The following is a 24,383-nucleotide window of genomic DNA, read 5'->3' on the forward strand; positions in this document are numbered from 1 at the left end:
GTCAGTTTAATTCTTTACCTACTGTCAATGCAGTGAAATTAGGCATTTTGTTTTGAAAGGTTACTGGTGGATGCCAGCAACCATCTTGGAAGAGAACAATACAATCTGTTATAAGGCCTCCATTTGAAAATTGTGTATTTGATACTAGAATATAATAGCAAAATGTAATTTGAAGATAACATGTAGTATCTAAGTGACCAAGTAGTATTGGGTAAAAGTTACTGAATCGTTTTGGGATAAAGTGAGAAAATTTTGAAGGATTAAAATATTCCAAGAGCTCAAATTACTTCATCAAAACATGTTTAAGTCACATTTTATCAACACAAATTGCACAGGTTTATTGAACATGAATAAATCGTGTTAATTTAACTCGATTGTTTAAGTTGTTGCCAAAGCAAAACATCTGTGTGCAACAAATGTCCACCATTGAATTAAGTAAATCCAACAACATATTTTTTTCAGTGTACTTGGACTGATGACTGGTTTCGTTTCTTTACATACGAATATTTCTTTTTAAAAATCATTTAGTATCACATGACTTTAACTTCCATCACTAACTGGTGAGGATAAAGCCTCGCCTAACACTGACAGGAAATGACGTATTGTGATAGGCGTGGTGATGTCAGGAAAGGTGAGATTTTCAAACCTGACAGTTGTCACCGCCTCACCTGAAGCATCTCTCTGCATAGGAACGATGGCAGCAGTGAAAGTGTGCAAGTGTGTGTGTCTGTGGGGGGGCGGGGCGTGAGGGTTGCAGTCAGAGGAGGGATCCTCTCTCAGGGAGTGCAGCTGCGCAGTTCTTCCTCCAGCTTCAGCTCCTGGAGCTGCGAGCGGACAGCAGCAGAGAGAAGCATGATTCCCGTCGTGTTGGTGATCCTCCTGGTTCCACGCGTGTTGTTCTCCTCGACACGTGAGTAACACCGAACTTTCGGTAACTTCAGGTAAAGCTACGTCACCTCGATCCTGTCTAAAGGAGATGAGAGTGCAGAGCAGCGCTCGAAGCAAGAGAACAAGTTCATGTTCAACTGCGTGAACAAGTTTGTTCCTCACCTGTAAAAATTCTTATTTTTAATCATAGCGATTATAAGGATTAAACTTTGGTAACTCAGAACTATCTGCAAAATAACGTTATTTAAAATGTATTAAAGCAGTAAATGTGTCTGATACCTGACAGTCAGTTAGGTAATATGAAGAAGATCATAGAGGAAATCTTACCTATGACTTTGTACTTGCTTTATGGCAAAACTGATGCCAGATAACTGTATACAGCACTGTGCAAAAGTCTTGAGCCACTCCTAATTTCCCTTTAAAACATTTTTATATTTTGCCTCCAAGAAGCCAGACATTCCTCGAGTGCTCTTGAGCAACAATTCTCCAGCTTTCTGAAGGTCTTTGAAAGTGTTTCTTTGGAGATTGGCTGCCTTTTCGCTCATGTTCGGTCCTGTCGTCAGACCTGACCATTTTCAGAGGAATGGGTTTTGTTTGTTTGTTAACACTGACCACTGAATCATGCGAGCATGAAAAGGCATCTAACCCAAGGGATGAACTATGGGATGTTGTGCCTACATATAACAGAAAACTTGGCAAAGAACTAGTTTTAACTGATGTCTTTAGGCTTTTTGTCACTAGCTGCAAAAACACATCATTAATTCCCATTCCTTTAGTTAAAAAAACACCAAAATAACACAGTCTGACGGCATAAATTAGTGTTTTCGCACCAGCATGGCTTTCACCAAGCCTCATCAGAAATGGTCTCAGTGGAAGGTTGGCTAAGAAGCAAGAGAAACGGGGAGGAAAGGCTGAGGTGTTCCAGGTTAACCAAGAACTGGACTGGAAACTAGTGGCCAGAGGTCTGACGGAGCGATGAATCCAAATTTGACATGTTTGGTTCAGATCCTCGGAGTGTCCCTCAACAAAGCAGGAGAACTGTTCCTGAAGAAAGATTAGAGAGCTCGCCAAAGAGACTTGTGCTGTGTGGATTGATGTTGTCGTGAGCTGAGGTGTGCAGTTAGAACAGTATTCATTTTTCATATTATCACAGATATATTGTTTACTGCGCTCATAATTAGCACTGTGTTTAATTCCCTCTCAGCGAGGGCCGAGGATGAGAACTGCTGTGCTCTTCCTTTACATTACAGATTAAAACACTGAAGTGAAACATATGTTAGAAAGCTTATCCGCCGCCCACCTGCAGCACGGCTCATAAAACTCTACACATTAACTCAAATATCTGTGAATAAGGAGCCCGGTGGTGCCATTCAAATGCAGAGAGGAGGGCTTCTCGTGGGCATCAATCACAGGGGCAAACCTCACGCCTCAGACGGGCGCGGTATGGAAAAGCATTCAAGGGTTTCACCAGTAAACCGGGGTGACCTCTCTGACTGATCCTAGCGGGGCTCCATAAATCCGCTTCATTACTGGGTCATAAATATGTGCCGAGAGGCTGCTGCTTCCCACACACACACACACACACACACACACACACACACACACACGTCGGTTATTCATATCTTCTGGGGACATCTAATTGACATAATGCTTACCCTAACCTTTTGAGTCTCAAAATGCCTTCAAACTCGTGGAGACCGGGATTTTGCTCCCCACAAGTATAGCAAACTTCCTATTTTTGGTCCCCACAAAGATATGAATGGCTGGCCAAAAAATTTAGCCTCTAATGATTTCTTGTTATAAGTGCTGCGGTTTCACCTCGGGCTCTGCTGTCGGTTTGAGAAACACGCAGACAAACAGCCGCCGAGCGCTGATGTGGGATGCTGCTGAAGAAAGCGCAGTTAATTATGGTTAAACGATGACTGGGGGGAAGCTACAAACCTCAAATTTAAATGTAATCCTGTTAGGAAAGAGAACATTAGCAAGTTTACAGGATTTTTCACCTCCGAGGAACGTTTTGGTTAAATTATTTCACATTCATGTGTAGCCGGGGGAAGAGAGAGGGGCTGTTCTAAAAACCGTCAGTAGAGGATGTATTATAGGAGCATTTTATTGGTCAGGCCTGGATGTGAGGATCTTCTGGTTTTGTAGATAATCTTAAACAACTTTAGATTCTGGGTATTTATTCTGTCACATTCAGTAATTAGAGCATAATACTAATTAGACTTTCAGAACTTGATTATGACAGGACTTAATTATCACATGAAGCCTTCATACTGGTTTTGGCTTAAGAGGTTTTTTTGTGTCCACGTGTCTCCAACACCCAGATGTGGCGGTGATCTCCCCCCAGGACCCCTTTCTGCTGATTGGCTCCAGTCTAACCGCCACGTGCACGCTGAGCCCCGAGCTCGACGTGCACGCCAGCACTTTATACTGGACGCTGAACGGAGCGCGCGTGTCCAGCAGCGCCTACAGTGTGGTGTCCCCCAGCACCCTCAGCGTCACCCTTCACGGCCTCAGTGGATCCCAGCAGCGGTCCGGAGACAACCTGGTGTGCCACGGAGCGGACGGACACGTCCTGGCTGGATCCTGCCTTTACGTGGGCAGTAAGTGGAGGGTGAACACTGACTCTGCAGATGACATTATAAATGAGCGCACTTCAGAATTACATGATCCGCTTTATTAGCTCAGTATTAATTTTGCAGAACTGCAATCACTGCAGAATAAACTCACTAACTCTTCTTTCTTAGTCCCAAACAGGCGACATGAACCAGGAGATGTAACTCCTGTGTCGTCCTGTAGGGGGCAAAATTCAAAGAATTCAGCTGTTATTATCCAGTCTGCCTAATCAGAAATCTTCATTTGTGCAAGTTATAATAAGAATCATATTAATCATAGTTATTTTTATTAAAGTGATACTACAGGTTAATATAATTCTCATTATTGCATTAATGTACTGATGAAGAAAAGAGTTTTTGTGATATCACGCAGCAGATTAATGTCAATAGTTTGTTAGGTTGTGTTTAAAAGAGGCAGAAATTATTATACTCATACAGTCAGTACTTTGTCAGTACTCGAGTAAAGTCAGAGGTTCGATGTGGTAAATCTGTAACTTTCTCAGAGATTTCTGATCTGAACATTTTAAGATTAATTGAGTTGATTTCAAAGTTAAATGATTTCCAGCTGAACTTTTTCTGGACAAAATTTTTAAGAAACCTCGATTAAAACTACATGAAGCATCAGATGGCTCACACGGACTGTGTGTGTGATTAATGCTCTCTTACTCTTTGTTCCTTCTTGATTATAATCTTTATGTCTGTCTGTTCTTTTTTTCATGCAGTATCTTTAAGGCAACATTAGTGTTTGTTTGTTTTTTATTTTACTTATTGTAATAGGTTGACGCCAGTCTTCTTCTTCTTCTGTTTTCTGCTCCGTTTTGTCTCCAGTGCCTCCCGAGAAGCCCGTCAATCTAACTTGTTGTTCCCGAAACACGAAGGACTTGAGCTGCCGCTGGAGCCTGGGTGGGCAGGGCGAGACCCACGTCCCGACCAAATACACCCTCAAGTACAAACTGAGGTGAGTGCCTCCAGACCCGCTGTCGCAGCTTACAGGTGATTACCTCATCCCGCTGCCCTCAGCTAGACTGGAGAGTTCACTCCGAGGATGCAAACCCCTAAAAACACCGTCTGCCTCTGTGGCGGCAAACACCAGATTCAGTCTCTGTTCTTGCGTCCAGATGGCACGGCAAAGAGAAGGAGTGTGAAAATTACAGCACGGGAAACGAGCGTTACTCCTGCTACATCCCCCGCAACATCGCCCTCTTCACTCCGTACGAAATCTGGGTGGAAGCAACCAATCAGCTGGGCTCTGCTACCTCTGACATCACCACCCTGGACATCCTCGATGTAGGTGAGTGAGAGACGTTTATCTAAAGTTAACAGAGGGTTTCAGTTCAGCTTTACGCTTCCCCCTCCCCTTTTACGTTTGTCTGCAGAGCTCCAGCGTGTGGCTCTAAGACAAACTGTCATGTTGTAAAAGTTAACATTAGCAGATACCCCTCATGTGACGGCTTCACAGGTTCCTGGAATTTAAATCGTGGCGTTATGATTAGTGCAGCCCTCATCTGCTTGCACAGGCCTCCGGTAAACTGTCGCATTTCATAAAGCAGCCTTTGTTTTTTGGAACTCGGCATCCTCTCTCTGTGAATCCTCATTGGACGCTGAGGAACAGAAAGCGTAGAGGCTGTGAGTGGGCTGGAGGCGAAGGAGGAGCGCCGCCGTGTGTGATGCGTTGCGCTGCCAGAATACCAGAAACAATGAGTTCTGCCGGCTCCGTTTTCCTCTTCATCTTGAGCCGAACAAAGAGACACGTCAGCCGACACACAGTGAGCGATGTCTCAAGCGGAAGGTTACAAATGAGAAGCATTTTTAACGAGTGTTCCCTCTCGTGCTGCCATCCTCTTTGTCTTCATCTTCCTCTCCTTCAAAGCACTCGAGCCACTTTGTTTTATTTCTGACTGACTGAGGGGACGACGTGCTCTCGCAGGAACTACAGACTGACCTAAACTGAAGCGCACACACTAAATGAACAGAACCAGGTTTTTAATTTAGCATTTTAATAGCATTTAACTATTAAAATGATAAATTAGGAACCTCTGAACATGACAGCAAGTAGTCTTCCTATAACGTGGTATCACTTTGAAACTGTCCTAATCACACACATTTTTATAATCAGCTGGTCCAAAAAAATCATACCAGGGTACACGTTAATGACTCATTCGCACTAGAGTAAAAAAAAGCATGGAAACCTACCTGTGATTAGTAAAAATCTCTGGTTGCAGCAACCAGTTGCAGGTTGTAGTCATTCTGACAGACGTGTGCAGGTTTGCAGATAAGTGCTGTGTAACTTCTAACTGGAGACAGATGCCAACATGTCACAGTGAATGAATAATGAGCATGACTCTTTGAAGACAGCTGGTTGTGTTCTGGTTATTTTCCTGTTTGAAAGCAAAGCTGCAAAAGATCACCGTCCTGCAGAAACCACATCACTGTTTGTGGAGGAATTTCTGAATTTCTCGGATCTCAGATGGGAATTTCTGTCTGTAGACGGCAGCAAATTTAGGCGATTATTTTTGGTATGATTTTCTCTGATTAAATTGAAAGCGGCATCTATACGCCGTTAGTTTAAAAAAATTATTACCTATTAGTAATCTCCGTCTCTTCCACAGTGTGGGTTTTGTCCAGTATTTTTCCCCTCGACCCAATCAGTCTCTCGATGGTCGCCCCTCCCTGAGCCTGGTTCTGCCGGAGGTTTCTTCCTGCTAAAAGGGAGTTTTTCTTTCCCTCTTTCTCCAAGTCTTTGCTCACAGGGGTTCATCTGATTGTCTTGAGGCGACTGGTGTGATTTGGAAATAAAAATGAATCTGAGTTGCTCCATGTTAACACAATTTTTCATGTAAATGCCAGTTTAAGCAGACTATATCTTGCACACCATCACAGTCATTTTATTTAAGCTGTGGTCGTAAACTGTTGTTTTCTCCAGTGCAAGAATGGCTTCTTTCATTTGGGGTTATTACTACAGAAAAAATAAAGGCAAATGATGTTGAAACCTGCTGTTTCTGACAGGCAGCCAATCGGAAGAAGGCTGGCTGAAAAGGTGAGGTATGTCTCAGAGAGAGGATGATGTGAGGTGATGCACCAAGTCCTGGTATCAGATAAATTACGATTAGTATGAACACAAGCTTGCTGTAATGGAGTTCAAAGATATAAATATGAAGTTGGATAATATTTAGTTCCCATTAAATATTTATTTGCACTGCTTTTCCTTCCACATGACAGCTATTTATTTAGTAAATCTGTACCATGGAAATTCCCTGTGAAGCTTCAGCTCTTGCTTTGATCGTGTGGTAAAGCAGACCAAGGATGAGGCCAAATATAGTAAATACTCTAAAGCTGCACGTAAGAGTGTTAATGATTTAAGAAGCAGCCTCCGAGTAGTTTCATTCATTTCATCTCTTACTGGTCATCCCTGCCCTGTTGGACTTTAACCTGCTGCATGCAAACCCTTTAATAGATGTCCTTTGTGTGTGCAGTGACCACAGACCCTCCCGCCAACGTGCAGGTCAGTCGCGTCGGCGAGCTCGAGGACCAGCTGACGGTCCGCTGGGCCAGCCCTCCCGAGCTCAAGGACATCCTGTTTCAGGCCAAATATCAGATACGCTACCGACTGGAGGACAGCGCTGACTGGAAGGTGGTCCACACACAAACCCGCAGACGCACCTACACACACTTTCTCTGTAGCTACTGTGGAAACGTGTGAGCAATGATGAACGTGCAGCTTCTTGCTTCGCTGTAAAACAAATCTTCTCCTTGCTGTCGTTAGCGATTTATAGCTTCTAAGTGTTGAAGCTTGGTTTTGATCCAAAAGTGCACAAAATGTTCCTCCTTTAACTCTCTTTGATGTTTTCTAACAAAAGCTCCTTACTGTTTCTCTGCTTTGTATGTTTCTCTGTTGAATGAGAAGATTAAGCAAACACAGTAATATTTATTGAATACGAAGTCACCAGTATCCAAAGGAGATTCAGGATGAAAGCAGAGCAAACAAAAGTTTCAGATGCTAAAAATAATATGGGGAGGCGTTCAGAACTAAGACCGTGAAATTAAAAATGATTAATTAACTTTATATAAGAGGCAGTCAGGAGAAAATAGCAAAGCCAAAATCACATCGTTATCTCCTGTTGAAGGAGTGTGCAGCGTGCTTCTTGGTACAGCTGCAGTTTTCAGGTACAGTTGGTGAATTTGTCTCAGGTTTTCTGTGGATTTGAGATCAGGGCTCGTAGCATGTGCTGCAGGACTGATCATGTATGACTCTAGCCTTAAGTTTAAGCTTAGTGTCATGTTGCAGAATGGATCTAATCACTTTCAGGTCAGAAGTCCTCATTTTCATTTGGATCAAAGCAGGTGAAATGGATTCATGGTGGATTATTGTCCCTGACAGTGACACTGATATCCGGCGTTGAGGCATTATGGCCTTTCTGCTTTTCCTCCACCAACTGTCAAAACTGTCTCCTTACAAACTCTGTTTCTTTCTAACCTCTCCATCAGTTGGTGGACGATGTCGGCAATCTGACATCGTGCCGCCTCGCAGGCCTCCAGCCTGGGACCGTCTATTTTGTCCAGGTGAGGTGCAACCCAGTGGGCATCTTTGGCTCGAGGAAGGCCGGCATTTGGAGCGACTGGAGCCATCCGACCGCCGCCTCCACGCCCAGCAGTGGTACGAACTTAAAATACAGTAGACGCCATCTCCAAGTAAAAGCTATCAGCCTGGATGTAGCAAACATTCGTCACTAAAGTCCTTCCTGTCCCTGACTGTCTCTTTGCTTAAATGGCCTTTAAATGCTTCCCAAGCGTCTGTGATGCCCACAAATCTTGACCGTTCTTTCCGTTCTCTCCAATAATCAACCTTTCATTGCCAATTAAAAGCCAAAAAAAGAACGTGTCCTCCTTCCCGATCCAACATCCTGAACAAGGAGATTCAAACCGCATGTGGCCTAAAAGGAACCAAACATCAATAGGCTACGTACCTTGATAGGGATCTCCAGACGGAGGATTAGAGGGAACTGCGGAGAGCCGCGGGGACGTTTGATAGATTTTTGTCGTCGGCTTCAAACATTGATCAAGTTAAAAAGCGGCATGTCTGTCAGCGGCGCACACAGGGCCTATAAAGCCTGAGTGGAAGCAGGTTTGGGAGCTGGAGGAGCAGATAATGAGTTACATAGGTTATGTGGTCATTACTTCCCAGGGGGAGGAAGTCGTTATCGGGCTCTGTTGTTTGCAATAAAGAACTGATGGTGGCAGACGACAACAGCCCTCTCCCAGAAACTGAGTGTTGCTTCCACAAACACACGGCGTCACAATGAAACTAAAGTTCTGTTTGGATTTTCGGTTTTGCAGTGTTGAGCTACGATAGAGTAACTTTGTCTGTTTTTATCACGCAATCAGACAGATTAGGAACAAAAAGATGGAAAGTGTATTTTAAAGTCTTTGATTGCAAGGAGAAAAAAATAGGAATCGAAGCTTTTGTCTGCAGCAACGACTGTTTTGAACGAGTTTTCCCGCCTGTGAGAGTCAACCCTCCCGAAGGCAGCGTCTCAATTCAACCCTGCTCCGTTTGATTGTCTAATAAAGACCTGAAAAGAACTCCAAACTTATAGAAATCATTCCAAATATTCAAAGAGCAGTCGGGTCAGGAACATGCTTCATTTTCTTTAATGCATAACTTCTTCTGATATTTAAAAAGTCACACCTGTGCTCACACTTCACCTGCACATCTTCTCACTTCCTTTTTCTCCCCCCGCCCCGTCTCCTCACAGAGCAGCTGCAGAGCGGCTCGTGTGACCCTAAGAGCGGCGAGCAGAACTCCACGCTGCGGCGGGAACTCAAGCAGTTCTTCGGTTGGGTCCGCAAGCACGCCTATGGCTGCGGCGGCATGTCGATGAAACTGTACGATCAGTGGAGGGTGTGGCTGCAGAAATCGCAGAAAACGCGCAAGCAGGTAGGTAAGCGCGGCTGTGTCCGCAGCCCGAGCTGAATTTCTGACCCTGCCTTTGCTGCATCATATGGTCGGCATCTTTGCAAACACAAAGGGGAAGGATTTCTCTTGAACTTGCTCTGTGAAGTTTCAGTCTGTACTTTATGATCGGGTAAAATGTGCGGTTTAGACTTTACAGGCCCAGAGGTGGAAGCATGAAAGTAGACACGCTCTCAGTCGAGCACTCTGATTTTATTACATATTTAATGAGTGGACTTCTCATCTTCATCTGATGGCCACAACAAAGAGAAATGAACACGTAAATGTAATTAACAGCCTTCGGTAATGTGTTCCTTTTGTGTTTTGTTTTCTCTTGGCGCGAGCGTTCCCCTTTCACAGAAATAACTCGGCCCAAATGGCACGCAGAGCCTCCAGATCTGCTGTGTTTGTCTCTGTGAGGAGTTCACGTCCTCTGACGCTCAGTCCTTGAACTTGAAGAAACCTTCGGTCTACCTGACTCGATTAGCTCAGAGGTGCCTGGATATTTTTTTTTGTGCTTTATAGGGGACAAGCTGTCGTCTGAATAATGTCTTTGTCCACAAAGTGTGACAGCTTCCCATTGATTACCTCGAGAGAAAGGCAACGAGAGGCAACACGGCGAATAAGAACGAGGAGAAAAGCGGCAGTCACACGGAGAAATGTGACGATTAGTGGAGGTGGCTTTTTTTTTCCTAGCTGAATTATCCCAGTAAGAACCATCTGCTTTTGTCTTTTCAGATTCTGCAAGAAGATAATTCATAGCAGAGAAACTCAGCGTGACTGTGGCGTTTAATTCAAGACGCACATCGAGAAACCCTGATGGATGACTGGTCCACAGGGTCCCCGCAGCGTTGAGAGGTCCAACTCCCGTCCGAGGGACGCTGCAGAGGCTGTGCGCTCACACACGCTTGATTTTAAAAGGCCCGAGTGGGAGATAACCGAGACAAAGCAGCCTTTCATTCAGTCTGTCTGCTAGATCTGTTAGCAATAACAAAAAATATTAACGCCTTCAAAAACTGCAAATTTATAGTGTTTAACAGAATGTAAGATAAACACGTCTCTGGAAGTGAAAGTTTGCAGCATGTCACCAGATCAGCTCAAATGTCGTTTAGCTTATTGCACATTTAAGTGAATATTTTATCTATTTTTACTGTGCGTGATGTAAAGTGTACAAGCACCAGCTGGTTATTAGTTAAGAGCAAAACTTGTCTTGTAAAGTGTCTTTATTTAAAAATACAATCCCAACAAAGAGAGCGTCTCCAAACCGATCACACCTGAATATTTTATATACACATTTCATTATGGCGCCAGCAGAATTCTTTCTTTGAGCCTGGAAGTAACACAAACGCATGCCTGCAGACAAACACTCACGCAGGATGGATGTTAAAGGCCCTCTGGGAGGAATAAGACTGCAGCGGCGAGCTGGGCGGAGCCGGGTGGAGGGGGAGGGATCGATAAGTGCAGCTCATAGCGTCCGAGACAGAAGCTACCTCCTGGGAGCGAGCTGTCAGTCGCACTCCTCTGAGTCATACTTGAAGTCCTGCATGATCTCACTCAGAGCCTCTTTGTTCTGGATGATCCTGAGCGAGGAAGCAACACACACACACATACACACACACTTTTATTTGTGCTGGTTTGATATGGAACAGTTACAAAGATTATCGGATCAATTAGAAGAAGAACTGATCCTCTCAGCAGCGAGCTGATGGGAAGCGAGCACAGTAAACTGAGGGGCTGTAATGGCAGCTCTTACTTATGCCTGATCTCCTGAATCTGTTCTTGACAGCTCTGGTCCTCTGGCTGATCCTGGGCCTGCTGCTTGGCCAGCTGCAGCTTAGCCGTCTGTTGAGAGGGCACATCAGATAAGATTTATGCAAACCACTCATCAGCAGAGGATGGAGGAAAGGCGGATGATTAACCCGGAGATAATGGGAGCTTTATAACATTACTGGAAGAAAGGGAGCTGAATTATAGAGGAATGTAAACCTTTATACAAAAGAACAAAGCAGCATCTCTGAACACCAGATGTACCGAAGTCTGTGAGAATGTGGGAAGCACTGAGGTGGTCAAATTTGTCCAACACTCTGTAATACTGCCCGTGACTAAGGCCTTAATTTTCCCTGTAATTAAAAGGAACTTCAATGTTTCATATTTGAAATGACAGTAAAAATATATTTATCTACAAATACCTGCAGGTAGGCACACCAGAATAAGGAAACACAGATCTATAGTGTTTAAATAACTTTAATAGTGCATGACTTCAGGTATTACACAGGAAAGGACAGAAATTATTCTGTAAGTGATTTTAAGTATGGTGTCATTCAAAATTAAGTTAGCCTTTTCTCCTTCGTTATAGGTCACATCATGGTATTTATTTTGCTGTAAGCTGGTAAGGAAGCACAGTTCTTATGATTTATAGTGGTATAACAAAACGATCATTTAATAACCAAACATTCAGCCTAGACATCAACATTTTTAATAATAATAAAGATTTAAAAAAGGTCAAGAGGCTTGTTACAGTAGCTCAAACTGGTGGAGGTGAAGCTTCCAGCTACAGCAGGCTGCATCTGCACAGCTGTCAATCAAAGCGGCCACTCCCCTAACTTAAATCACCATGGTAACATTATTATGGAGGGGGTTTTGTGCTGGGCATTTTACCTCGGGATGAAGGACTTGCTTGTGCAGTAATCATGTTCCCATTCTGCTTTAAAGAAAGGTTTTTGGTTTCTGTAGCTAATTTTCTCCTTCACACTAAAAAAGAAAAAAATCACCACATATATCTTTAAACAGTGTGTTGATTTAAAGTGATACTAAAGCTTACAGGCTGGTCACTTTGAATGACAGGTGGAGGCTGACGGATGGCAGCTCACTGCTGGATTTCATCCCAGCAAACTAGACTTGTTTTTGTGGTGCTGTGCCTTTTTGAAGCAATTTAACTCCTAGCAGATGATTCGGTTTACTTTTAATACAAAGTAAGTCGAAAAAGTGTGTCCTCCAGTTTAGACGGTGATGGAAATATGCGTCCACAGGCCGACTGCTGGCACCACCGTGTGGTGACCATCTCCACATCTTCACAGCAAGTCTTGAGAAACACCAGTGACCCGATCATTCCTCCTTTTCAAATCAACTCTTAGCACAGAGAGTGTATGTTTGTGAGAGGCGGACAGGGGAAAAAAACGATGATAAATCAACCTCAAAAGATCCAGGTCTCAAATATGAAATCTCAAACATATCCCTCCAGAAGCTTTTCTCACAACTTTACTCCATCGGTGATGTAAACTGGAGAATTTATAACAAACTGCTGCCCTACAAATGATTTCTGACACTCAACAATGATGGTGGGGAAATCTGCTTTCAGCTGAAGAACGATTAAGAAATGATTTTCGTTTAAAGCAAAAACTCTGCCTCCTTGTGGTGAATCAGTAGAACTGCATCCAGTTTTGGAAAAAACATTATCTGTCAGGTACGGTTTAACACCACATTATTAAACAACACAAATTCCTCTTTGACAACTGCTCAACTTTTCTGGTCAGTCATTTATAATCTTCTTTAATCTATATATTTATAGTTTCGCTTTCTAGCACAAAAGGTTTTAGATGTTCTGAACGAGTGCGAACAACGTGTGTGTCTTTGTGTTCAGAGCAGGTACTATAAGGCATGCTGTCGGCAGCTCGCTAAAGTATAAAACATATTTATGTTTAACAAATGGTCAGAAGTGAGTGGAAAGTGCTGCTTTCTGACAAAGAGAATAACACAGCCTTGTTGCCTTTACTGTGATCATGTTTACTGGCATCCATAGTTTCTTGCCAAAAACCCGTTCAGGAAATCTCTCATCACCACACAGACGTATATTATATTTTAGACTCCCCTCGACTTTGCCTCGGTCTAAAAAGTGACCCATGCAGAAAGTGCTTACATACCAGTTCAAGTTTCTCCTTCTCTTTGTTCTGCAATTTCTCAATGTGCTCGGAGAGGTCTGGTCTGTCAAACTCGTCGTGCAGCCTGCCCTTGATCTCCAGCACTTCCTTAGAGATGCCGCAGAACGCCTGCGTTATCTCATGGACCAGCTGCCTGTAGTGGTCAAAGTCATAATGGGGCCCTGTCCTCAAGTAGGCCTCGTGTCCCCTGGAAAACATTCAGCAGCCATCACAAAAACAACAGGGGGGGAAGCAATTAGTCATTTAATACAGATTCCTCTTGTTTGTGTACATGATGTAATCACTGGAGACAGGACTGTGTGTGTTTAACAGCATTATCATGAGATTCAAACGTACTCTTCAAAGAGCCGGTAGGTTTCGACCCGCTCGGACTGAAGATGATAAAATCTCTGGATCAGGGCTTTAAAGTCTGAAGGCACCTGGAGAAACGAGACAGGTCACCAAAATGAAAATACATTAAAACATCAGGTCGCAGGAGACTCACTGGATGTATTTTTAATCACACTGAACTCAGACTGGATTACAAATCTGAAGCTACACTTTCTCATTGCAACATATCAGGTGACCCAGAATCCTTCCGCAGTTATGCAGCAATAGGTGTAGCCTGCTGGGGGATTCTCATGATGCACTGAGTGTTTCTTCTTCACTTACTGTGTATTTATACACGTCTTTGCACTGAATCATTATTTATTATTAATGTCTGGCTCTCTTCTATAACTTGTCTTCTGTCCTGTCCGGTCATGGCAGATGGCCGCCCCTTCCTGAGCCTGGTTCTGCCGGAGGTTTCTTCCTGTTAAAAGGGGTTCTCTCCTTCCCACTGTCACCAAGTGCTTGCTCATAGGGGTAACATTCGTGTAACTAACATATTAAATGGTGACCACTCAACATGGTATAAATACCAAATAACAAAAGTTTAGTTTTTCTCACAAACACCGATGGAAAGCTTGAATTTGAACTAATATCTTGGCTGTTTTTAATACTCATTAATATGCAACATGAAAAAAAAGATCAAGATTATTGACCCAGTTTTGAATGAAGTCATGTTGCTGTTTTTTTCTGTTAATGGTTTCTACCGGAGCGAACTAAACAGAGAAAGTCCTGTTTCACTGACTCAGACAGCAGCGTGAATGCTTCAGCATCACTAGCTGGAGGTTCCCGAATTACCATTAGCTTGGTTAGCTTAGCACATGTGTTAGCTTTAAAGTTGGGCTTTTGCGAAGTTAAACTGTGAAATAAGAAACTCACCATGGCTGTAACACACCCGGGATGACTCTCCACTTTTTATAATGGCACCATGTTTACACTTTATAAGCCCAACACGCCGCTTTCCTCCTGTATGTGAATCAGCAACCTGACCCGGAAATGAAGAACATGCGGTTGTAAATGGCTGATTTTCAAAATAAAAGCATTCGAACGCGTCGGTTGCACAAAAAAGGAGACTTTCTTTCTTTATTTTTATTGAACCCCTCCTCACATAAAAGTGAAGACGCACATAAACAAAGCAGGAGGTCAATTACAGACCAGAAAGAAAACAAACAAAAGAAATAAATAGATAAAACAACTAATTACACATGTCTAAACGCAGATACAATTTCTTTACAAAATTTAGTAAGTTCGCACTGTACTGTAATTTCGTTGGAATTATATAACTTCGCCATCTTATAAACATTCGGTGTCAACCTGATATATACAGTAAAAAAGTAATTGCCCCTTTCTAAATTAACTGTGATTAACTACGTTTTTGGAAAGCGAAGTTTAATTGCACTGTCACACCAAGGCCTGATTATTGTCAGACCTGCTAAATCAAGAAATCGCTAAATAGAAGCTGTCTAACAAAGTGAAGCAGGCTAAAAGATCTAAACAAACAGCTGAGAAACAAAGTCACTGACACCTATCAGTCTGGAAAGGATTACAGAGACATTTCTGAGGCTCTGGGACTCCAATGAACCACAGTGAGATCCATTATCCACACATGGAGAAACTGCAGACAGTGCTGAACCTTCCCAGGAGTGACCAGCCCACCAAAATTCACCCAGGAGGTCACAGAAGAACCAAAACAACATCTGAAGACCTGCAGTCCTCGTCTGGCTCTGTTAAGGTCAGAGGTCATGACTCAACAATAAGAAAGACACTGGGCAAAAATGGCCTCCAATACCAGTTAAATGTTTGATGTCAGTTACTACTGACATCAATTGTGGCACAAGCAGTTATTACCTGAAGCTGGCAATGATTTTTTCACACAGGGCAGGTAGGTTTGGATAACTTTTTTCCTTAATAAATGAAATTATTTTATTTTATTTGATCTGAAATTTGTAAACTAATAAATCAAGAAGGGGCAAATACTTTTTTCACAGCACTGCATATAAATAAGAATCTGCATCTTGTTTAAGCTGTTTTCAGAAGCCATCATCCTGCATTCAGCCATCTTTATCAACTTAAATCGACCCACTTCTCCATCTACAGCACAATTTGCAGCATTTTATATTCAAAAGTAGCTTCTTTATCTCCAATAAATGATATATATTTTTGTGGCACCACATCTGAGATTCTTATGACTAGTTGTTTATTAATACATGGAAATGTCCCATGTATGTTTTATTATTATAAACAGAAAAATCTGTAATGTTAACAGACGTAAAGCAAAAGGAACAACGTATTCTGTGTGTGTGTAGATATATACTTATATGTAAAGTAGTAGTGTAATTTCTGGTTAGCTGTAAGGTGAGCAAGGCCAGTAAAACACTTTATATGAAACCTCCGCCTGCCGGGGTGGAGGTAGGGGAAGGCTGCAGACGCCGGAGCACCGTGAGGTGATGTCGTTTTGCCGAGACTGTGGCAGTTTTATTTTGAAAAGCCTGATGTTCTCAAACCAATTAAACGACCCTTCCTGTTAAAGGTGCTGTTCTTCGGCACAAATACCCGGGAAGGTACTTTGCCAGTGCCTCGCGTGGGCGGAGTCACTCCTAAAGATTTGAGCAGAGTGGCACGTGCGTGGACAGTGTCGGCTCCGTGTTTGTGGGGTTTGGTATTTTTGGGGGGAGAGGTCGCAGAGCTGCTCCCTCCGCCGCTCATTGGTCGGCTGAGCATCTTCAGCACCGCGCAGGCTGAACAGCGACGCACAGCCACGCAGCCTTCTTCAGCGGAGGACGGCGCGGTGCACGCGGCGCGGTTACTATGACACCGTTTCTCTTATTTTTCTTATTTTGATCCTTCGGCGCTCTTTCGCTCTGCACTGCGAGGATTTGATGCCCGGGGTCTGGAGGCTTTGGTCGGGAATTGCCCTCCGGTGGTGGCTGGGAGGAGGCTGGTTTCCCCACCGCTGATGCTCGGACTCCCGGCTTGTTCCACCGGGCTTCCCTCCGGTCGAGTGGCCAGGCATGACGGACCCTAACGACCTCGCTCAGGTTACCGGCAGCAGCAGCAGCAGCATCTCATGCACCGTTCAGCACCGCCAAATACCGCCGCCCGACCCTCGGGTCCCCCTGCCGGTGTCCCAGCGTCCGTCGGTCCCCCGACGCCTGTTGTGACATGACAGCTCGGGGCAGAAAGGCGAGGATCAAAGGTTACGGGCAGGGACTGCAGCAGGAGCGCGGATGGATCGCATCCTCCGGGAGAAACTGACCGCTGGGGTTTAGAGGAGAAGATGCAATCATCCCTGCATCTAAAATTCACGTGACACTCGATTTATCTGCTCCCTTGTTTCTGCTTCGGATCCTCCGGAGGTCAGCGCGCAGGGTCAGCCCCAGAGCAGCGGGCAGATGTGCTCGCACATCAGCAGGGCGGGTGTCTGCGTTACCGGGTACTCTCCCGGGCCTGCAGCGTGGTAGCACCCACCTTTGCCTTATAATCTCATCGGATGCACAGCGTCGCGGTGTCGGTGGAGTCCCGGCCAGCTGTGCTGTTCCCCGGCCTGTCAGGCTCACTTAGCCGTCGCTGACCGCCACCTCCACCCGCACAGCCATGGGTTGCATCCAGAGCATCGCCTGTAACAAGTCACGCATCAAACGAGAGAGCATCGTGGTGTGCGACCTGTCCGCCACCATAGACCACTGCCCCACGGTCATCGAGGAGAGCTCGCCCATAGTGCTTCGGTACAAGACGCCCTATTTCAAAGCGTCTGCGCGGATTGTGATGCCTCCAGTCCCGCGCAACGAGACCTGGGTGGTGGGCTGGATCCAGGCGTGCACCCATATGGAATTTTACAACACTTACGGAGACGTCGGCATGTGAGTTCACACCTCTGTCACCTGAGTCCCAGTTACACGCGCGTGACAGGATTTCAGATGCAGGAAAACGGGAGCGCGTGCGTGACGGCGCGCCTCCGTGCACTCCTATAACTAACTATAACGCGTTCGTGCCCGAGCTGCACGCGCTCGGGGGAGCATTTGTGCACGCAGCAGGTTAACGGAGCTCGTCAGCCTCCTTCATTCAAACGCCCACCGACAGATTCTGTTCCTGTGACTCTGGCACCTAAATAGAAAAGCTGCTATTAGAGGAGCTAAACAACAGTTGCTGCTCTCACACTCAAATTGTGCCCACGGAGACATGTCCTCCCCCACACCCCCACCTCACACACACACAAACGCGTTATGTCTGGAGGGCATATGCGAGGGGGTGTTTAATCCTGCTGGGTGCAGGGGTGTGGGTGGTGGATGCACGGGTGAGAGGATGGGGTTTAGGTTGTCATCGGATTGGTCACATGGCATGGTAAATAGATGGTAGGGGGCCTCCAGATGACAAAGCTGTTGATTACAACAAAGGGATGATGATGATAATCCACTGGCACACTGAACCATCATGGCTTTTCTTTCTTTCTGTTTTTAGACAATTTGGCCCAACAAAGAGAAACTTCCTGTAATAAAATAGATTTTAAAAAGCAAAACGGCTTAATGAAATACAGTATCACATAACTAAAAGCTTGGTATGGTAGTTATCTAAAAAAATATATATAAAAGAATCCGCAGCCAATCAAAAAACAAGCAAAGCAAAAACAACAAATATCTCCAAATACACTCAAAAAAAGCAAATTGGGTGGTTGTTACATTTGCAAAAGTCTAACTTGTAATTTGAACAAAATAATTTCATGTTCCTATGGTGAACATAATTAAATTATGTAGGATCTGCATGAAATTCAACAACTTAATTTGTTCTTGTTCAGATGACCTGATACAATCTAATAAGAGTGGTTAGTTGCCTGGACTCACGAAATTCACAAGATGACACGAGATTTCAAACCACAGGAAAATCACTGGAGTTATAAGAGGCAAACAACCATACACACACCACAGGTATGTTATTGCTATTTATTGTGGTTTAAGTTGTCAAGTCTTGATTGGTGGCACGGTGGTTAGCGCTGTTGTCTCACAGCAAGAAGGTCCTGGGTTCAAATCCAGAATCCAGCTGAACTGGAAAAAAAGAGCGTGTTGGATTTACTTAAGTGAACAGCGGTTGCACACAATTACTTTGCTTTGGCAGAAACTTAAACAACTGAGTTAAATCAACACAACTTCTTCATATTCAATAAGCCTGTGCAGTTTGTGTTGATAAAACGTGAGTGAAACTTGTTTAAATGAAGTAAGTTGAGCTCTTGGAATATTTTAATCCTTCGCAGTTTTGTCACTTTATTCCAACACTATTCAATAACTTTTACCCCAATACTACTTGGTCACTTAAACACTTAAATAATTAAATTTGTCTTCATATTACATAACGTTCAACAAAGTCTAGAGTCTGGTTAACATAAAAATTGAATGGATTTACAACGACTACCATCCTCCTATCTTTATCCGGGTTGCAGGGGGGGCTGGGGCATAACCCAGAAGTGATAGGGTAAGAGGCAGGGTACACCCTGGATAGCTCACCAGTCTGTCACATACAGACAAACAACTATTTTCTCTCAAATTCACACTTTAGGGTAATTTGGAATCACCAATTAACCTAACTCTAATAACCGCACGACTTTTAACTGTGGGAGGAAGCCAGAGTACTCAGATGGAACCCACTGTAAACTAGCCAGATTGTGGATTTGAGCCCATGAACCCATGCTCTTGCTATGAGGCAACAGCACTAACCACCACGCCACCAAGCTGTCAATCGAGGCTTAACAAAAGTAGAAAAAGCTATGATTTCAAGGCTTGATGCAGAATTTTCCATACGTTTTTGTCCTTGACAGCTTAAACCGCAGTAAATAGTGATAGCATACATGTGGTGTGTGTAGTTGTCTGCCTTTTAAAACTCCAGTGATTTTCCTGCAGTTTGAAATCTTGTGTGATCTTGTGCATTTCTTGAGTCCAGGCAACTAACCACTCTTACTAGATTGTATCATGTCATCTCAACAAGAACAAATTAAGTTGTTGAATTTAATGCAGATCCTACATGATTTAATTAAGCTCACCATAGAAATATGAAATTATTTTTGTTCAAATTACAAGTTAGACTTCTGTAAATGTAACAACCACCCAATTTCATTTTTTCAGTGTAGTTTGCAGTGAGTTCTCTCTGGGTACTCTATTTCCTCCCACAGTTAAGTCATGCAGTTATTGGGGTTAGGTTAATTGGTTAAAAAAAATTCTCTCCATGTTTGCCGTGCAATAGACTGGTGAAGAGGATGGATGGAAGTTGTTATAAATCTGTTAACCAGACTCTAAACTTTGTTGTATATTATGTAATATGAAGATAACGTGTAGTTTTTAAAGTAACCAAGTAGTATTGGGATAAAAAGTTATTGAATAGTGTTGGAATAAAGTGAGAAAATTGTGAAGGATAAAAATATTTCAAGAGCTGAAATTACTTCATCTAAACATGTTTTAATCACATTTTATCAACACAAACTGCACGGGTGTGTTGAATATGAATAACTTGTGTTGATTTAACTTAGTTGTTTAAGTTGCTGCCAAAGCAAAACATCTATGTGCAACCAGTGTCCACACTGTTGAATTAAGTAGATCCAACATGTTCTTTTTTTCAGTGTAGGAAAAACAGTCACCACAGCACCACAACTGGATCTAGTCATGCTGGTATTATTAGCAAACAGACAGCGTTACACATGTTCCTGGAGTCTATTAAGGGGCAGCTAACAGGGATCAAATGCGTTTTTTGGGGACTACCTTCATAGGTGGATTTGGTGCCATGTTTATACACGTGATACAGTGCAACAGTGGCTTAACTTGTGTTTTTAATAAGTTTGAACGTCAGTTAAAATCTATGAAACATGTTTTGAATGAATGTTGGAGTTACCCAGAGATCTCTTGGTTCCTGTCTTCCTCCAGGTCCAGTTGGGAGCTGCCTCAGCTCCGTGAAGGCCTGGTCCGGGCCATCAGCGACTCAGATGGCGTGAGCTACCCTTGGTACGGAAACACAACAGAGACAGTCACCATAGTCGGCCCCACGTCCAAGCCGTCCCGCTTCATCGTCAGCATGAACGACAATTTTTACCCCAGCGTTACCTGGGCTGTGCCGGTCAGCGAATCTAACACACCTTTACTGACGAACATCAAAAGAGACCAGAGTTTCACCACCTGGCTGGTGGCGCTCAACACCACATCCAGGGAAAAGATCCTGCTCCACACCATCAAGTGGAGGATGAGGGTTGACATCGCAGTGGACCCGTCCCTGCCTCTGGGTTCCAGGGCCAGGCTGGTGGGCCGGGTGCACCAGGACCAGCCGCGGGTGCTGACTCGAATGGAGCCCATCCCTCTTAACGCCATGGGGAGGCCCAACGCCAATGATGCCCAGGTTCTGATGTGGAGGCCGAGGAGAGGCCCTCCGGTTGTTGTCATACCGCCCAAGTAGAATACAACGTGCATCTGATTGGCCGTTTTGGGACATCATATCATATCAGGCCAATTCTGCTAACAGGATAATCAGATGAGACGCAAAAGCAGACAAAAATGATATTTATAAGCAGGCTGAGAATTGCATTACGTGCTGATGACCTCATCAGAGTTGCAGTGCTTTGAATCTTGAGGGGACAACTGCCTTAATTCCCCACCGCTGCCTTTGACAATTAGAAAGTTTGTTAGTCCCTGCTTCTGGTGCCGTTGGGCTGCCAGGTGTGCAGGCATGCACTCCGGCCCTGCACAGCAGAGGGAAGACTCATCTGAAGCTTGAACATCTGCGCTGGGATGTAACTGATACCTGTGCTGTAGCTACTCAGGCCCTGGAAGAAGAAGAAGTGACGGAGCTTAAATACAATTGACAAAGGTTTTCGCGGCCTTAAAGACAGCATACTCGTGGCCTGCTCTGTTCTGTACGCTGAAGTGCTGTGTAAGAGTTTAAGCGAGGAAAGTTGTTAGAGTTTGTGTTGCGTTCACGTCCAGCGAGGACGGCGTCGCTGTGGGGTTTCTTCTTCATCGTGGACGCAGACAAGTAGAATCTCACCGGGATGACGTGAGCGTGCAAACGCGTGTATCTGTTTGTGCTTGTGTGCTTTCTATAATGGAGCCCGGGGTCGGGTCCAGGCGTGCTGCTGTGTCACACCAGACTGCCTCACACACTCACACACAAGGCCTCGTTTGTAAAGCCGAAACATTGTAGGGTCATTTCTTTTCTTTGTGTTTTAAAGATTGTCACATGCAAACACAGAGCTACCTTGTTTTTGACATATCAGAGGAAAAGCAGAAATAACACTTTAGTTTATGTCACATACACACAGACATGACTGAAGCCCTGCAGCAGGACTATTTCCCCCTCCTGCAATCGCACGTGGCCAGTTCGTCCGAGCTGCAGAGCTTCTCCCTCCCTGCCTTTTTAAAAGCCAGAGATGCCTGTGTTGATGACAGCCTGCTACAGTCAAACATGGTTTTATCATTTGAAGAACGTACTGATACCAAGCTCCACTCATGTAAGACTGAGATCACACCAAAACATAGTTTCTTCTGAGTTAACCCTGGCAGCGTGCAGCCCTGCAGTTAGAAGGTAATCTGCTGAAGCACAGCAACGTTTCAGCTGTCGTCAACGTACCTGCTCATCCAGATTTGGGATATCAAACTAACGCCTGTTAAATCTCACTCATCTGAGGGTTACAGGATTTTTCTTTGTCTTCAAACAGCATTTGAAATATCTAGAAAAAAATGTATGACGGTTCATCTTCAGGGTGACGAAAAAAGTTTCGTCCATTCAAAAAGTGTCCATTCAGCAGTTAGCAAAATATCCAAACACGTGACGGTGAGAGAGGAAGTGTTTGCTTCGCAGCGTCTCTGGTGGTCTGTCGTGATGTGTGTGTCAGAAGGTTCGCGGCTGAAAATGAAAGCCAGTATGTGCTGTTTTCCTACGAGCTCACAGCTTCAGTGTAGTTCACTGTTAGGCTGTTGTGTTTTGGCTCATAGCCTTCATCGTGGTCGTAAAACATCACACACTTGGCTGAGATTGTGCGTTTTGTATTTTTTTCTATTTCACATCTACATCATTTAATCTGTAATATGTTTTATGATGACCCCGATGAAGGCTGCGAGCCACAAATGCACTTGTCTAGCCTTACAGTTACTCTGTATACTGTCGGTGCTGCAGGAGGTTTGATCTCTTCAGGCTTTTTCCTCTCCTCCGTGCACCTTAGAAGGAGGTGAAACAGTGCCCCAAACCAGAAACCTCTACGCTGCTTCTGATGATTTTCCAGGCGGTGCATTTACTGTAGATCTGCTCATCCGGCCTCAGTGGGACTGAAAAAAAGAAAAAAGGCTTCTGCTGAACTGCTGAGCTGGTCCAGATGAGACAGAGATGAAGAGAGATGGATGATGTAACCACATTATCTTGCCCATGCTGCTCATTACTCTTGGTGCGAACCGAACAAGCCTTCACACACACACACACACACATACACACACACACACACAGACACACACACCTCATATAGAACAATAACAGAGCCAGGATCACCAGGAAGGACTGTTCTGCCGGCCTACTGCGAACCCTAACACACACATTAACCGCACAGCGGTGTGGACAAAGAGATAGTTTAACACCCTGATTATTGTAGCCATGACACAGGGGCAGTTTGTGAGCCCACGCCGACAATCATGAGCAGCACTTCCGATGGGACAACTTAGAAGGTGATCGTTATTGGACTGAAACTTTGTTCAGAGAACTGATGCTTTTATAGTGGGGAACTTTTTTTCCCCCACATGCCCCAATTAAAATAACGTGTTAATTAAAAATACATTTTTACTTCACCGTGAGAGTCACACAGTCTGCCGTCAAAGTGCATCCGGGCCTCAAGTGTCTTTTACAGTTAACAGCCGTGCCTGTGGGCTCGGAGCAGAGCGCTGCACGGCCCTTCGTGTGAATCTGACTCGTTATTCCTACTTGTCCTGCTGGTCGACGTTAGATTGTCTGAAAGCGACGGGCTGACGGTGTTTTACAGTGTTTTAATGTGGAGGACGTACAGTCCTTTCTCTCAGACTGTCTGGCTTTTGCATGCAGTGTTTTTAAACTCATTAAAACAAATGCCAAAAATAAAGTGTGAACTTGCTCCTGTTTGTCGCTCCACAGCCCAGGTACAGTGTAACATTTTGACATGGGCATAAGAGGCTACAAGACTTTTTCCCCACAGTACATTCACAGACTGTAGGCAAAAGATGGACGAGCTGGCCCTATATCCACCAGCAGGAGGCGACTTCAGTGATTATAAGATACTTGTATAGAAAACAACCTTTCAGCACTTTTCCAGATGGGTTTATAACTTCTGATCCTGGTTTCACATCTTACTGAACACAAATTTACTTTTATTTGTTCAATTATTACAGTCAGGATGTTAAAGCAGGGTCTTTTTTAGCTGCTCTAGTTTCTAAATTGCAATAACTCCTAACGACCAATCAGTGGTCGCTGTCGACCTCTCTGGCTTTTTATTAGTGCTGTTCACATGTGTGCAGCACATCTTTTAAGATCACTTTTTAAAGCCTTGCAATGAAACTAAAGCCCACAGGCTCATGGTTTGCCAGACAAAAGAAAACATTTGAATGCTTCATAAAGGTATCACTTCTAGGCCGACTAAGA

The 24,383-nt window shown here is 44.2% G+C and overlaps 3 protein-coding genes across 3 annotated transcripts; 2 read left to right on the forward strand and 1 right to left on the reverse strand.

The window, feature by feature from the left end:
• Positions 1–805: 805 nt before the first annotated feature.
• Positions 806–10,601, forward strand: crlf1b (cytokine receptor-like factor 1b). Its single transcript, XM_063466741.1, has 8 exons — positions 806–910; positions 3,216–3,494; positions 4,335–4,464; positions 4,625–4,797; positions 6,980–7,137; positions 7,992–8,160; positions 9,260–9,441; positions 10,195–10,601. The coding sequence occupies exons 1-8, from the start codon at positions 853–855 to the stop codon at positions 10,216–10,218; spliced, it is 1,173 nt and encodes a 390-aa protein (XP_063322811.1). The 5' UTR covers positions 806–852; the 3' UTR covers positions 10,219–10,601.
• Positions 10,602–10,671: 70 nt separating this feature from the next.
• Positions 10,672–14,756, reverse strand: rex1bd (required for excision 1-B domain containing). Its single transcript, XM_063466742.1, has 5 exons — positions 14,640–14,756; positions 13,731–13,813; positions 13,377–13,581; positions 11,210–11,298; positions 10,672–11,036 (listed from the first exon to the last, which is right to left on the reverse strand). The coding sequence occupies exons 1-5, from the start codon at positions 14,640–14,642 to the stop codon at positions 10,964–10,966; spliced, it is 453 nt and encodes a 150-aa protein (XP_063322812.1). The 5' UTR covers positions 14,643–14,756; the 3' UTR covers positions 10,672–10,963.
• A 1,316-nt stretch (positions 14,757–16,072) lies between these two features.
• LOC134621059 (protein FAM78B-like) lies at positions 16,073–23,825 on the forward strand. Its single transcript, XM_063467466.1, has 2 exons — positions 16,073–17,620; positions 20,663–23,825. Exons 1-2 carry the CDS (start codon positions 17,355–17,357, stop codon positions 21,183–21,185), a joined length of 789 nt encoding a protein of 262 aa, XP_063323536.1. The 5' UTR covers positions 16,073–17,354; the 3' UTR covers positions 21,186–23,825.
• Positions 23,826–24,383: the final 558 nt, after the last annotated feature.

Source organism: Pelmatolapia mariae, linkage group LG23, assembly GCF_036321145.2.
Source record: "Pelmatolapia mariae isolate MD_Pm_ZW linkage group LG23, Pm_UMD_F_2, whole genome shotgun sequence".
NCBI lineage: Eukaryota > Metazoa > Chordata > Actinopteri > Cichliformes > Cichlidae > Pelmatolapia > Pelmatolapia mariae.

What these genes read in the sequence shown, in the direction of transcription:
- crlf1b (XM_063466741.1), top strand. Translation starts at nt 853, where the DNA reads ATGATTCCCGTCGTGTTGGTGATCCTCCTGGTTCCACGCGTGTTGTTC. An exon ending in AGGACAGCGCTGACTGGAAG is followed by an intron (nt 7,138 to 7,991) that starts GTGGTCCACACA and finishes CCTCTCCATCAG; the next exon opens with TTGGTGGACGATGTCGGCAA. An exon ending in CGCCTCCACGCCCAGCAGTG is followed by an intron (nt 8,161 to 9,259) that starts GTACGAACTTAA and finishes GTCTCCTCACAG; the next exon opens with AGCAGCTGCAGAGCGGCTCG.
- LOC134621059 (XM_063467466.1), top strand. Translation starts at nt 17,355, where the DNA reads ATGGGTTGCATCCAGAGCATCGCCTGTAACAAGTCACGCATCAAACGA. An exon ending in ACTTACGGAGACGTCGGCAT is followed by an intron (nt 17,621 to 20,662) that starts GTGAGTTCACAC and finishes GTCTTCCTCCAG; the next exon opens with GTCCAGTTGGGAGCTGCCTC.
- rex1bd (XM_063466742.1), bottom strand. An exon ending in ACCTACCGGCTCTTTGAAGA is followed by an intron (nt 13,582 to 13,730) that starts GTACGTTTGAAT and finishes AATGTTTTCCAG; the next exon opens with GGGACACGAGGCCTACTTGA. An exon ending in AGAAGGAGAAACTTGAACTG is followed by an intron (nt 11,299 to 13,376) that starts GTATGTAAGCAC and finishes CCCTCTCAACAG; the next exon opens with ACGGCTAAGCTGCAGCTGGC.